This window comes from Taeniopygia guttata, chromosome 2 (assembly GCF_048771995.1).
Source record: "Taeniopygia guttata chromosome 2, bTaeGut7.mat, whole genome shotgun sequence".
In the NCBI taxonomy this organism is placed as follows: Eukaryota; Metazoa; Chordata; class Aves; order Passeriformes; family Estrildidae; genus Taeniopygia; species Taeniopygia guttata.
The window spans coordinates 135796102-135812500 of record NC_133026.1 but is presented as its reverse complement, the minus strand read 5'-3'; the positions used below and the strand labels follow the sequence as shown (position 1 = coordinate 135812500).

General features: G+C 34.9%; 1 protein-coding gene across 4 annotated transcripts in view; it reads left to right on the top strand.

The window, feature by feature from the left end:
* CSMD3 (CUB and Sushi multiple domains 3) overlaps positions 1-16399 on the top strand; it is a 574229-nt gene that overhangs the window by 275788 nt on the left and 282042 nt on the right. For all 4 annotated transcript variants that reach the window (XM_032747038.3, XM_032747036.3, XM_032747040.3 and 1 more), the window contains one exon: positions 5295-5407. In XM_032747038.3, coding sequence (XP_032602929.2) covers positions 5295-5407 — 113 coding nt within the window. The remainder of the gene's footprint in view (positions 1-5294; positions 5408-16399) is intronic.

Sequence of the window (16399 nt, the reverse complement as noted above, 5' to 3'; positions counted from 1 at the left end):
CAAGAAGACAAATCCAGAATTTTATTTGTTTGTAAAATTTTTGAGACAGTCTTATAAGACAGTGATTCTGTTTGTTCCACAGTGACTTGAAAATATGCAGAATACTGTAATTAAGCCTTATAATTAATTGTTTTATATAACTCTAGTTCTAGTCTGAATAAATCAGACCTGTAGGATAAATTAATGTCTTTTAAAGTACATTGCATTTACTTTTTTGAATCTGAGTCAATTTTATTAAAAAAAAAATTATCTAATGCTTAAAAACAGTAATTTGCCTGTAAGGGATTACCTGCTATTTGGAAAATATTTTTTAAAGGCCAAATAATATTTAGCTGTTAATTTAAAATAAACTGACCTTTCAGCAAACACCTGAAGTTATAATTAGCTCAAATGAGTTAATAATAAAAACACAGATAAGAATATGATGCAAGTTTAATACAAAATAGATTTAATCATAAAACAAAAGAATAACAAAATTAGGATTCTTTAGAATGATATCGCCTGCAGTATATTTATTGGAAATGTATTAAAAAAATTTACTTATTGTAGTTTTCCATTATTCACCATAAGAATGTTCATTTGTGTACACTAAACCCAAGCTTTGCTTCTTTCTCTGTCCTAATTTTACTTCATTTATATTAGTAATTGCAAAACTTCGAACAGAACATACATTTTTACTAAGATTTATAGATTTTTTGAATTAATTCCCCTTTAGATTTTTCCTCCAGAGGATAGATTATTTGGCCTTCTATTTTTAATTGGTTTTGTAATCATTCTCTCCTTTATGTTTTGTTCTATTTTGTTTAATATCTTTAATAATATAGTCAGGACAAGGGGTTTGTGTGCACCCTCACTCAGTTTGCAGATGACACCAAGTTGGACAGGAGTGTCCATCTGCTGGAGGGTAAACACAGAGCTGAAGCTCACGGGTCTGTAGTTCCCTGGATCTTCCTTTCTCTCAAGAGAGATGTTTTCCTCCTTCCTTCTTGTAACCTTGTGACTGCCATGACTTTCCCAGTGATGGAGAGTGGCCTGGTAACAACATCAGCTAGTTTCCTTATGATCCTGGGATGATGTCATCAGGCCCCACTTGTGACTTTTCAGTTTCATCAAGTGGCCTTGAACACGCTCTGTGCTTACAGTGTGAGTGGCCTCTCCCCCAACTCCCATGCACAGGATCGAGGACTTGAGAGAAACCTGACAGCCAGTGAAGACTGAGGCAAAGAACTCTCTGAAGTATCTTGGCCTTCTCCATATCTGCTGTCAGCAGTTCTCCCCTCTTGCTTATCAGGGGAAACAGTTTGGCTTTTTTTTGTCAGAAGGACTGGACATTGTTGCAATGTCAAGTACTGGAAGAGACTGTCCAAGGTGGTGTTGCAGTCAGCATCCCTGGAGGTGCTCAGATGTGTAGATGTGATGTATAAGGGCATGGTTTAGTGGTGGACTCAGAAGTGTTGGCATAACTGTTGTACTTGATGATCTTACAGGCCTTTCCCAATCTAAGTATCTGATTCCAGGATTATTATTCATTAAAAGACCAGCATTTGGCCAGGTGCAATTTAATTATGGTGCAATTGCTTTAGGATAATGCAGTCTCTTTATGGATTGAAGATGAGTTAATTTCTATCACTAATAAATTTGAGACGTGTGGAAGTACTGTTATTTCTACTTTTTTAGCAGTACTTATCATTAAAAAAATATTGCTAATAATGCTAGAATTCAGTTTCAGCTATTCTTAAATTCCTAAACTATATGGAATATTCTCTCATGTGGAAAGAACCTTTATTAAGTGCCAATTTATAAATTCTTGTTAAAGTTTAACTAAATTACAGTGATGCATTAAGGCAAAGTGCAATAATATTTTATATTTTGAGTAAAACGTAGAAAAGTCTGCCCAGATTGTATTTCATTGAAAATGGTAGCATTTCATTAAAGTATTTCTGATGATGTACCTTAGGTGTAGTAGCACATCTTAGGTTGGGGAGAAATCATAGATTTACACTATTAAAATTGTCACAAATATAAAGAATCTCGTATTTTTTTTTCATTAAAAAAAGTTAAATAGAATTGTGGAGTGTTAACATACAATAAGAGAAACTGTGCTGTAAATAACTAGGTAAATAATTTTAAAGAATTATTACTATGAAATCCTGGAAAAGCAAAAAAAATACCCCATAATTTGTGGAGGTTTAATATTAAGTAACATTATACAATAAGCCACAATAAGTATATTTTTTGTTTACCCATAGAATCATTATCCTGTGATCAGAAGTATCAATGGTAAAGTTATTAGGGTTAAAATGCATAAAAAATTTACACAGAAGATGGAAGATAATTAAGTACTGTAAAAACCATGTAAATCTTTTCTCCTGTGAGCCATGCAGACTTTGTCTGAGACATGATGCATAGCTAATAAATCAGCTGTTGTATCTTTTAATTTTTGGGTTTTAAATTTTAAAATAATTATCTCTCCCCTGGAAAATTGCTAAAGAACATTGGCTTAAATATGTCTCTTTTACGTGTTAATAATGTGAAAACATTTATCTTTCAATTTATCAGGGTTAATCAAGAAACTTATCCAAGTGTTTAATCTGCTAGTTTTACTGGGCACTGCTTAAAAGGAAGGTTGAGAAGCAAAAACAGAAGTTAAGTGGCATTTCAATAGAATTAGGCTTCCTAAATTGATAATTGCAGTCCTGATTATTCCTATTCTGCTGATGTTAATCACAGAAGGAGCTAAACTCCAAAGCCTTTTCAGTACTTGCCATTAAGTTTCCCTGGTGCCTGTGATTCTGAGCCTGTATATCCATGCACCCAGCAATGTGGCAGTCTGCTCCAGCCTGGTGAGCCTGGCACCCAAGTGAACTTAAACCTGATTGCTATAATACTTTTAATCTGTCTGAAAAGATGACTGATATGACAGCATTCTTAGTGCTTTCCTATGAAACTAAAATGCAAGGTGGAGCAGTTAAGTGTTATTACCAAGGGATAGAGGGGAAGAGGGAAAATAAATGGTGACTCCATACACCAGTCACAGCACTGTTCCAGGACTGCTTTCAGCAGCTTGGTCGGACAATTGCTCTAGGTGACTTTTAATGCAATATCCACATAGGCACTGGTTCCTGTAACATACCTTTTGAAAATCCAGCATAAAAAAATTGTGAAATACAATCTTTTAGTATGCTTGCTGTGTTGGGTGTGCTTGTGTCCAATCTCATATTACAGGTTGTCTTCAGCAAATGGAGAGTGTCACAATCTTCTGAATGTCCTCAAACCCAGTCTTCAGCATACTCTCTCAGGGGGAGAATATATGTCAGTAGGATGTGGGAGGAGTAGTTCTGGAGTTGTACAGGGAGAAGTGGAAAACACCCTGCTGAGTGTTGTAACTGTTAAGCTGTTTAATAAAAAGGGAGATATCATAATCACATACTTCCATTTCTACTGCTGTCAGTGTTCACTATTCAGCTCTTAAAAGGAACAATGTAGTTCCAGTAGAGGAATCTAGGTACCGAATTCAGGGTAGAGGAACCTACATAAACCCCCAGAAGGACAGAAAGAATAATTCTACACTGCAGACTTTCATTATTTTCTTACATATCTTCCTTCATATAATAATGGTTTTTCTTTTCTGGATCTTATTGTTCTGTGGCCAATTCCTAAATGTTTTACAGGGATCCCTAAGGACTTAAAAATAGATTAACAAGTGATTTTTGTGTTCTCTTGATTTATTCTTTTTTTTCAAAAATGTATTTTCAGATGGGTGGGGTTTTTTTTCCCTCCTGTAGTATTTATTTGGAAAGTTGTTATTGTAAAAATTATGGATAAAATAAAAGTACTTATAATTTATTTCAGATAACAGAAATGTTGAACATTTTGATGTGGGTTTATAATAGAATTTGTTCTGTCTCACACAACAGAGAGATTAATATTTTCAATGCCGTTAATATTCAAAATACATACTGTCAGACACCAGTGACAATTAAAAAACTCTGTTAGCCATTACATCAGTGTGGTTTCTCAGAAACATTCAAATTAGTAGTTAATCTACTAATTTGGCAAAGACTGCACTCACTGAATGCACTTTCCCTTAGTGCAGGAATGAGCAGTAAATATGTTATTTTGGCCAGGCATTTACTTGTTCAGTTCTGGCAAGAGTCTTTCTAGTAGCTCCATCTGTGAACACAGATGTGGGAAACAGACATGGGGAATTTTTTTTCCACAGCAAACTATTTAATGCAGAAGGAAGCTAAAAAAGACCAGAGGGAAGAACTAAAATTAACTGTAAAATGCTTTTAAATAGTCTGTTTTAAGTTTCAGCTAGCTTTAAAGAATGGTTAGAGCTTTAAAAATGAACAGTTTTCACTGCTATACACTATTGTTCTTGTGATCCACTTTACAAGAATGAAAAATAGCTGGAAACTTTTCAGCATTTCATTTCAGATAATAAACTACTACCAAATTTGAGAAAAAATTTTGGGAAGAAAATGCAATATAATATAAAACTGCAGCTTTCACAACATTTCTTAATTGCTATCACACTGTTCATTCAGCAAATAGAATCAACATTTAGAATTGTGCTGATCTGCAAATTTTTGCAAACAATAATAAAATTTAACAAAAAGAAAAGAAAGAAAATTCAGTTTACTTCTTTCTATTAATCAGCACTCTGTAACAGTAGAAGGTTTTAAAGTTGTGCTATTTGTTAGTTTTCTTAATGAAGCAATAGACAACAGCTGATTCTTGTCAGACTGTTCTTCCTTTGTTGTAGAAGAGGTGATGAGAGGAAGTGAGAGAGTGCAGGGAACAAACGAGCATTCAAAATAATGTTGGTACTTAAAAGTAGCAGCTTTCTTTTAAATATGGAAGGCATGTATTTCAAGGTAGGTAGTTGCATACTAGAAAAATCAAAGAATCACTCTAATATCTCATTATGGGCTTGTAATGCTATGCCTTCATGTACCTGAGTAGTGGACACTGGATTGTCAGATAAGGTTAAGGATTAGAGAAGTTGTATTTCTTTCTGGAGTAGCAACTGAAAGTGAGATGAACTATTTAAATACAACATAAATAATAGTTCCATGTGTTTAGAGACTACTATCAAATTTCCAGTCATTGGAAATGTGGGAGCTGTCTTGGCTGGTCAGTAATTAAGTAACTAATTTAGTGTGAGCTGAATACAATGAATTTTAAAGTAAACATTAAAAAAATGCTTGGCAGTTATTTAGATTTCTTACAAAAAAAAGTCTCCTTACTTAATGCTTAATGGCTTTACAGAAATTTTCTTCTATCTGTAGGTTAACCGGGAGCTTTGTACCAGACTTAATTGTGAGCATGAGCAATCAGATGTGGTTGCACCTTCAAACGGATGAAAGTGTGGGCTCAATTGGTTTCAAGGTTAACTACAAAGGTAATGACATCACTGGAAGGAAATGTAATGGTGTACCAAAAATATTAGGACAATATTATGGAACGTTTTTCTTTCATATTAATTAATGAGTGGATGCATTCTATTTCCAGTTCTGTCAGTTTTAAAAAGCGGAAAATATAAGATGAATTGTAAAAAAAAAAATTATCTTAAAGGGCTTATATTACATGAAACTGCACACATTTTGTTTGATGTTTTGTTACAGCAACTGAGTTTTGACATAGAATTTTACTCCTATTTTCTATTATTTAATATTGACAACTATTAAAGTGAAATTATTCTGTGATTATTTAAAGCTGAATGAGTAAAAAAAAAAAATTACTGCTAAGTTTTGAGCCAAGACAAAGAAAAAACTAATAATGTTGTTCTTTATGGTCTTAATGTGCATAATGCCCTAAATAAACAATCTGTTGCTATTTGATACTTCTGGAATGACATAAAAATTTTTATAGACTATGAACAGAAAAATCAAAAAAAGCTAAAGTACAACATATATATACATACAGATGCATTTCTGTATTATTAAAGAATTTGGGTTTTTTAATATTACTTTTCGCATAGATATATGTCTTTCTTACAAGAACTTTTTAAATTGCATGGTTTCTGTCTAGCACAATAAACAGTTAATAGAAAGTATGCTTATTCATCAGAAAATGAGAGAGGAGAGGCAAAAATAAACCAGTGACTGTGTGTATTAGAAATAGAGCTGATGTGGCTGAGATTTGGCATTGTGAATATTGTGAATAAACCTGCACAATATTTTTTTTTTTGTCCATAACTTTCCTGTAATGTAAAGTAAAGCTCCATAGTGGTATGGTACAAGTGCACTTGTGCACTCTTGATATTCATATCTAGTGGACTAAGATAGGAAGATCTTAGTACTTTGCTGCATGGTAATCATTAAGACCTAGGATTTCCACATTCAGATTATTGAAAGAGGCAAGAGAATGATTAGTATAAACAGGTTTAATAATTTGTTAATACAGCAAAACTAGAACCATATTTGAGTGGAAAAGGATGAGTTTTAGACCTGAACTCTAACTTGCAGAGCTCAAGTTGTCGATCCTGTTATTTACATTATTCTTTCCTGATAAAATAATTTTACTTGCAATAGTTTTCATTTGAAGAAGACAGAGGATTATTGTCTATTCTTATATGCTATGTCTTCTTTTATTCATGAGTTACATTTATTCTTAGAAGCGATAGTTCTGCAAGAATAAAATTAATTGAATATGAATAGGTAGAAGGGTACAGAAGGGGTGAGTATTCACAAGAGCGTCTCCATATAATCAACCTTGTGATTGTATGCATAGATATTGAATCTATTTCTCTCTTGCCCTACAACGGTAATTTATCTTAGTTCTCTAAATAACACTAAAATGCAGTAACACTCAATGAATAGGTGCTCTGTGGTGATGGTTGTGGGGCATATTGCATTTTTTTTCTCGTTTTGGTTTGAGTTTATTTTGTGGGATTCCCCACCACCACCTTGCTGCCAATCCAGAGTATGTGATAATTTTTTAATCTAAGTTGCCCTCATTTTGATCCCTGAGAGGATGTGTTCATTAGACATCTCAGAAATTGGTCAATGGTCATAAAATAAAATGGAAAGGGTATCAAAGGCAAGTCATGTCTTAAGGGGTTGCTATTTCTGTTGCTTTAAAAACCATGTTAAGTCCTTTCTAGTAACGATGGTAGGCACTAAAAACAGATACATAAATGGGTAGTATTTTGGATTAGCAACTGTTCTGCAATTTAAGTTTTGAAATTTATTAATTGGAAGTTGAAAGAAAGTCCAATGAGGTAAACTGAGTATTTGCATTAGAACAATGCATTCAGGGCTGTGACATAACATTGAATTATTTACTAATTGCAAAGACTTATCCCTTTGTAGAGAATTTTTAGAAATACTTAAGAGAATGATGATATCTAGAAGTCAGGGTCAAAGGAAATGTCAGTTTAAGTTATTTAATTAATTCCTTAGAATGTAAGCTTAACTTGATTTTTCATCTCTTTAGATCAAATGCAGTACCTTAACTTGACCTCTTCCACCTCACAAATTCCACTATTCACTTAGACAGCCAGCTATGGCTGATACTGTATTTATTTTTACATGTATTTATTATGTGTTTAAGGCTTGTAAAATTCTGCTTACGTGACAGGTGCAATTACATTAGCATTTTAGATCCATTGGTTTTTGAACTGAATCTTCTTCTGATCATTCTCACTGCTCTTGATTAGTTTTTGTCATGGAGCAATCTTGAAAGGCCTAAATTTCATAAGATTCAATTGAATAGCATCAAGAATAGCATTCCTTTGGTGCTCCAGCTGCTAATGGGCATTTCTCAGGAACTTGTAAAGCTTTTTCAAAGCAAAACCACTAAAACACAATGAAATGCATATAGATAATACGGGTACTTTATTGTTTCACTTTACTGATCTGCTTATGCTGGAGTTAATTACTTGATATTGTACTTGATAACAGTACTTACTAACAGTCGTAAAAGTAGTAAAGTAGTAGTAAATTTAGTAGTAAAATAATTTACTACTAAAAGGTTTTGATGGCTCAATATCTGCTTCTGTGCTTCTCGGACTCAACTTACTAGATGTAGTAGAGATATCCATGCCTCATCCCATCAAAATTCATAAAGACATTCTTAAATTTAAGTGACATTTGCATCTCATTCTGCCAGGCATTTTGAAGATCGTTCCAATTCTTAAATGGAATATGAAGAACAAAAGATTATGGGATGTCATCAACCAGTGTCCTTTCCCCACTGTCCCCTAGAGTAGTATACTTGCTTACAGAGCAAGACAGGAGGGACACCTCCTTCCTGACTGGAATAGAAGTGAATAGGCCACATAATTTTTAGTGATAGAAATAGACAAAATAATTTTTAAATAAATCTGTATCAGTTTTTAGCTGAGTAATTATTTTATGTTATTAAAAGAACTAACAGATGATCCTCTTTTATGTACCTTCCCTTTAAGAAAATCTAGAAAGATTTTGTGAAATTTTGTTTACTTCTACATTGACCTGTTGCACATGGAGTTATTTTATGGTTTTTAATAGCTGGATAACATTATAAATATATAAATATTAAAAATTAAAGATTTGTGAGACTATTTTAAAGTAAATAAATATTCACTGTTGTTTTGAAATCCCTTTTCCAGTTTCCCATAAAATAACACTACTTTAAAAGGTAGAATAATTAAAATAGGAATTAGACAGGTCAGAAATTCAAGCACCGCCTCACTGTAGATAATATTTTATCTGTTATCTGCTGTAGTATAAACTGTTTTGGGTCTGTTTCATGCTTCAAATATATGTGTAGCATTAAGTCAAAACATGGAATATTTAGAAATTGTAAGTGAATTATTTTCACATCATAATTTTAGAGATTATTTGAAAACTTTTCTTTCGAAATGAGATCAGACTTTGGTAGTTGTGCAATTACCAAGTAAAACAAATAAAGTGGATTATTTTCAGACTTCCCATATCATTACTATGAAAAGAAACCACAAATTAATAGCTTTAAATGTTGACGTGTTTCATGAATACTTAGGATCATTCAATATTTCAGGAAATGGTGCCATATTGTCAAAGTAGCACTTCTATTCTCAAAGCCATGGTGAAGAGGAAAGAAGTATCTAACTAAACAGTAGTACTAGAGAAACAATCTCCAATATACTCAAACACTGGAACCAAATGGTTTTCATCTATAATTGAGTAAAAAACTATTGCACAAAATATGAGACAAACAAATTTATGGCAGAGCCTTCAAAGAAATCCATCTTTCTGAGATAAGATTTTGCGGAATTGTGAATTTATTTTGATTCACAAAAAATTTTTAAAATCTAGCAATTGAATATTATAGTTCCTAGAAAATTATATGTGAGAATATAAAGTGTAATAGTTTTCATACACACTTGTCTCCTTTTGTAATTTTGGACATGTATGAAAGATTAAATACAAGATATTCCTTATACAGTCTTTCAACATAAACTGTGCGACAAAATTTTTGGGGATTAACAAATAATGTAAATAGTCGTGGTGTAAATTAGTAGGAAAAGATGTAGAATTAAATCAGTAAGGAAAACATAGTAAAAATTTACTTTCTCAGCATCATGTCGGAAAGCTGAACTTCTATTTAAGTCAGATTTGAGTCTTCTGAAACAGCCAAAGCTAACCTCAGGGCAGTCATCTTCTCTTAGGTCCTAATATCACACCCACATTTCTCTATACTAAGTCTGTGTCTGCTGAAAGTTGTTGCAAGTTTTATAATTCAAAATAATTTCTATTTCAGATATTTCTTGAACATATTGAGCAAAAATACATCCATTTCAGAAACTTGGGGCAGTTCCCCTTGTTAACTTAATGCCAAGATGGTATTTGGGTTTGTATTTTACTCTTGTGTTCTTCCTGCTTTGTTGGCCACAATTCACCACTGACTTTTTCTGACCCTACTCAGTCATCATTATTCAAATATGTTAACAATATTTTTATCTAATTTTCAAACAATGCATTCAACATAAAATTTCCTGTTTGTAATCCCCAGATTACAAGAATATGAGAGCAGTTGTAGAGGCATAATAAAGATTCATTTAAATGGGTACAACATAAGGAAAAAAGAGCAAGCAAGTATGTAGTGATACTTCTCAAAATGTTTTCTTACTCCCTAACAGTTTATGGCATAGACACTTCCTAAATCCAGTGTATTTAAAGTAAAACTTGATGGACTTTTTCATTCATTATTTCGTCTGTTTTTCCTCTCAAGCTCGCATATAATTTTAGTATTCTAAATATTTTATAGCAAGGACATTTCAGTGAAGAAGTATTTCTTTCTGTTCACTGTAGTTCTACTAGCTTTATCCGATGCCTTTTCATTTTTTTTTTCTTAGAAAATACAATGTATTTAATCTTCCATTTTACTGCTTACTCTACTTACTTTACTTAGGTTTTGCAGGACCTTTATTTCTTCACAGGTAACTGTCCTCATTACTGTTTTGTGTAAGCTATCATCAGCAAGCTTTGTTATTTCACTGCTTGCCTTATTTTCCATCTCCTAAATTTTGTCAGACAATAACTTTAACTACCCTGACATCTGCTGGACAAGCAACATGGCAAAGCAGAAGCAATCCAGGAGGATCCTGGAAAGCATTGATGGCAGCTTTCTGACACAGATACTGGAAGACCCTGCAAGGAATGGTGTACTGCTCGACCTCATACTAATGAACTGGGAAGGCCTTTTTGGCGATATGAAGGTTGGGAGCAGCCTTGGCTGTAGTGACCATGTGATTGTGAATTTCAATAATGGGTGAGGAGGAACGAGGGCAGGAAGTCAAATTACAGCCATTGACTTCAGGAGAGTTGACTTCAGTCTTTTTGGGGATGTTCCTTGAAGAATCCCACAGAAAAAGGCACCACAGGGAAATGGGGTCCAAGAGAGCTGGTCGATATCCAAACATCACTTCCAACCCTGCACAAGAACAGTACATCCTAACAAGTAAGAAATCGGACAGAGGGGACAAGAGATGTATGTGAGTAAATCAAGAACTCTTGTCATTACTCAAGCATAAACAGAAAATACACAGGAGATGAAAGCAGGGATGGAAGTGGCCTCTTGGAATTAATATAGAGTGATTGTCAGAATAAGTAGAAATTAAACCAGGAAGGCCAAGGCCCATCTGCAATTAAGTGTGGCCAAGGATGCCCAGGACAACAAGAAAGGTTTCTTAAAAAACATCAATAACAGAAAAAACCAAAAGGATAATGTGGGTCCATTGGTACATGGAGGGGACCCTGGTAACAGGGGTTGCAGAGAAGGCAGACTTATCAAATGCCTTCTTTGCATCAATTTTCACTGACCTCAGGGTTCTCTGACAGAGACCAGGGTAAAGGAGTCTTAGAAGGAAGACTTTTCCTGGGTGAAGGAGGATTGGGTTAGATAACACCTAAGCAAACTTGGCATTCACAAGCCCATGGGCTCTGGCAGGAAGTGTCCATGAGAGAGCTTCTGGACACCATGGCGAGGTCACTCACAGCCATCTTTGCAACGTCAGGGCAATCAGGAGAGGTGCTTGGAGACTGGCAAAAAGCAAATCTCACCCTGGTCTTCAAAAAGGGCAAGAAGAAGGACATGGGGAACTACTGGCCAGTCAGCCTCACTTCAATCCCTGGAAAGGTGATGGAGCACCTCATTCTGAAGACCATCTGTGCCCATATGGAAGAAAAGAAGTATTAGATTAGAAGTATTCAGCATGGATTCACTAAAGGTAAATCAGGCTTGACCAAACAGATTGCCTTCTACAGTGAAACAACCACCTGGATTAATGAAGGGAGAGCAGTGAATATTTTCTGCCTTGGCTTCAGTAAGGCTTTTGACACTGTCTCTCACAAAATCCTAGTAGACTAAATTAGGAACTGTTGACTGGATGAATGGGCAGTGAGGTGGATTGAGAACTGGTTGAATGGCAGATCCCAAAGGGTCATAATCAGTGACAACGTAGTTGAAGGTTTTTTCACTAATGGCGTCCTCCAAGGTTCCATACTGGGCCCAGTATTGTTTAACTTATTCATTTATGACTTGGATGAAGGGGAAGATGCCTCCTCAGCAAGTTTGCTGATGACACAAACCTGGGAGGAGTGGCCAACAACCCAGAGGGCTTTCTAGGCCTTCAGAAGGACCTTAAGAGGTTGGAGGGACAGGCAGAGAAGAGTTTGAAATTCAACAAAGGCAAGTCCAGGGTCCTGCACATGGAGAAAAATTACCCCATGGACCAGTACAGGCTCGGGGCTGACCTGCTAGGAAGCAGCCCTGTGGAGAAGGACCTGGGGGTCTTGCTGGAAAACAAACTGACCATGAGCCCAGCAGTGTGCCTGTGTGGCCACGAAGGCCAGTGGTGTTTTGGAGTGCATTAGGAAGAACATTGTCATCAGATCAGCAGAGGTGATCCTGGCCCTTTACTTGGACCTAGTGAGGCACATCTGGAGTGCTGTGTACAGTTGTGGAATCCTCAGTGAAAAAGAGACATGGAGCTCCTGGAGTGAGTCCAGTGGAGAGCAAAATGGTTAATTAAGGGCTTAATCTCTCTTATGAGGAAAGACTGAGGGAGCTGGGTTTGTTCAGTCTTGAGAAAAGATCTTGGAGAGGGGATCTCATCAATGTCTATAAGTATTTGAAGGGAGCGTGTCAGAGGATGGATCCAGGCTCTATTTGGTGGTGCCAAGCAATAGGACAAGAGGCAGTGAGCAAGAACTGTTGTACAGGAAGTTCCACCTGAACATGAGGAAGAATTTCTTTAATGTGCAGTGACCATGCACTGGAATCTCCCTCACTGGAAATATTCAAGAGCTGGAAATATTCAATATCTGGACATTCTCCTGGACATTGTACTCTGGGATGACCCTGTTTGGAAGGGAAATTGGACCAGATGACTCACTGTGCTCCCTTCCAGCCTTACCCATTCTATGACTCTGTGAAACAGTTAAGATACTGAAGAAGTCCATTAGTGACTTCTCTCCTCTGGCAGAACTGGCCATTTACTTTTACCATTAACTAACTACATTTTAAGCTGACATGCAGAAAAAAAGCCTGTCATTTTATGAAAGAGTTCCTAATCTCTACAAGAACCTTCCATTTGGGCTTCCTCAAATGCCCTTTTAGAGCTGCAAATAGTATACCTAAACCGAATTTCTCTCATCTCTATACAAGCTAATCTTTCTGGAAAGCATTAGTGGATTTATAATGCAGGACTTTGCTTAAAAAAAAACCCATGATGGTTTGTGGATGTAAATTTTATCCATGTGTCAGCTGAATTTAAGCTTAATTATAATTTCTACAGTCTTGTTACATCTCAGGTTTACATCTCTGTACTTTTCAGCTGTTCTTTGGAACTCTTTCTGAAAATAGAAATTGTATTTGCATTTCTGTCCTACAGTACTAAAATCACCTTAAGAAATTGGGCATTTTTTAGGCTTTTCAAGCTGCAATTAAGGTCACAACACAAGTTCTTCTCATAGAATCATGGGTATAGAAAAATTACGTAGTTTTTCTGCTATTGCGTTATGGCAGCCAGGCAAATTGGAAGCTTTTGTTCTTCTCTCTGCTGGAGCACCTGTCTTATTTAATTACTAGTTGTTGGCAGCTTTTAGGGTTTATGACAAGGCTGTTTACAAATGATCATGTGTTGTTCCCTAGAAAATAAGTTCTTCCAAATCTTTGATGCATACCTTCAGAACAACTTTTGTGATGTGGTTTTGGTTTAGGTTTGGGTTTTTTTTGTTTTGTTTGGGGGTTTTGTTTGTTTGTTTTTGGAGGTTTTTATTTGCTTGCTTTTAATTGTTGTTGTTAATTTTTATTGTTTTGTTGTTGTTATTGGGATATTAGTTCTTAATTACTAATTTCTTCCAACAGGTTTTTAACATTTCAATCTTCAAAAGTTCATCTTCTTTACTAGAAAAGTTCATGTTTGTTGTACTGCTGAAACAAGGAATTTCCTATCTTTATCAGGATATAAGTTTTGCCTTTGGGTTTGAATAAAAAGAGTACTGTTGCTCTACTGGCCATTTTCAACCCTTAATCAAGAGACTGTGTGCAATTTGTTTGTGTACATGTGTATTTAAATATACACAAATGTACTTTTAATCCAACAAATAGTCAAATGTTACCATGTAACCTATAATTTTTAAATATTAAAAATTATATACTCGATAAAATTTATAGGGACAAATATAAATCAATGTTGCATCAGATATGATCTTTCATAATACTTTAAGTGGTATTTATGATACTTAAAAGTCTATGGAGGTTATATTATGAGGAAGGTCTTTAAAATATGTAATAGAGGGTTAAAAAATTAGAACATTTTATGCAGCCACTGGAATTTAGCTTCTCAATAAAGTTTTACCAGTATTTCTTGTAACTCTGTAATATTTCAAAACAAATAGAATTTCTGGAAGGTGTATCTTTTTGATATTGAGAAACTTTCATTTTTCTGTTCACATTCCCAGATTGGTGAAAATAGTTCTTTGGTCTAAAAGCAAGTTCTTAGATAACGAAGTTGTATGCTTTTTCTCCATTTCATCTCTCTATGTCCCAAAAGATTTATTTACTGGTGCTTTTTGCATATAAGTTTCTCTTTGAATGTTGAGTTTTAAATCTGATTTGGCTATTGGACCAGATGATCTCTGGTTAGACTAGGCCGTCTTCAAAGGTCTTTTCCAACCTTAATTATTCTGATTTTCTGCATTAGTACCGTGTAATATTATATTCTCCAAGCTGATTTAAAAATGAGGTTATTTTTCTTCAACAAGCCAATTTAATATTCATGATTGTACTTAATTTTGTTTGGTTAAAATGAAGGAGGCATATGACTTATGATCCTTTTCTACAATTCCCCTCTTTTCACTGGAGAACTGGTCAGACAAGTTTTTGTTTGAAGGTGACTCCCACGACTTTTTAATTTTCTTCAATAAAATTGTAGGTCATTCTTTCAGCTTTACAATATTTAATTAAACGAATTTAGCAATTCAACCTTTTGTGATAGTGTTATCCATAAAGAAGCGGAAGGATTTTCAATGCTCTGACCTTAGTCTGTTGGGCAATGTGAATACATTTCATGTGGAAAGGTCATCTTTTGCTATGGCCCTAAGAATTAGCTATGCGTAAACCAGGACACTGGGCTAAGTGGGTGTTACTCTGATTTGTTCTCTGCAGCATTTCAGTGTGTATTTGACTGCAATCAGTTTTGTTGTTTTCTCTGTTAAACATGTATGTTATAAGAAAGTAACTGTTTATCTTTGATTTGGGACTAAAAAATATATTCAAAGCAGCTTAAGTTCAAATTTTTTTACAAGCATTTTTGAGGTTTATCTCTGTAACTGAAAGCAAAAACAAATACACAAATAAAGCAAATAATTTTTTTTGAAGATTCTCCTGGGCAAAGGGTAGAATTTAAAAGCACAGCATGATAGAATAGCAGTTAGGATATCTTGACCTGAAGAGCTCTAAAAAGTGGCAGGAATATAGAGTTCTTTGTCCACATTTAATACCTTTCTTATCTCTGAGTGAATCTACCTCCTTATTTGCAGTACATGATTTTTGTGTTCTCCACCAACTGGCCATGATTCCTGACTTCAAACCTCTTTTCTCCACACATTTTACAACACTGAGAATTTGCCAGGCCTGGTTAGTCTATGCCTTTTACTACACTTGAATTTGAGTTGGTGGAGGCTCCCCTCCTGGCTGCACTGCATCAATTTCCTTGCACTGGTGAAGGGCTGTGTGTGGCAGTCTCTGGAGATGTCAGCTTTCAAAACACTAAGATGCATTTCCTGCTACATCAGCCTGTGAAAGGGTGACAGAAGTAAGATTTCCATCTGTTTATCTACTGAAGTAGCAGCATGGCATAGTAGTTGCTTAAATTTCTTCATCTGTTGGCATCGTATGGAACAGAGGGCTGAAAATGCATTTTGCTTGGGTGAAGAGTGAAGCGAGTTGTTTTGTGTTGTATATTTGAGTATGTATGTCAGGTAGCTGCAAGCAGGTCAGCACTACATTTAGAATACAGTCAGAACTTAAAGTGAATGTATGTATAGATTTTTTTTCAAAGTTTTTCCAGATGAAACGTTCAAAGAATAACTGATTAAGATACTACGCTTTTCTAACTTGGACTTCTGGGTTTTCCATATTGCCAAGCATATGCCCTGAAAATATTTTTTTTTCCCTTCTTTTTCCTCCAAGTCAATAATTAATTTCTGTGAGTGCCATTATGCTAGAAAACAACTACATCAGCAGGCCTTTTCATAATATATTTTCATAGTCTGAGAAATTTCTATTAATCACTTATATTGTATTAGAGTAGAGTGTATCTTGCATTTATTGCTGGCATTTATTTCAGTTTGCTGTTGATTGGCATTTTTTGTAACATTTCCAGAAAAAATGCCTAAAAGCTATAATGTTTTAATGTTGT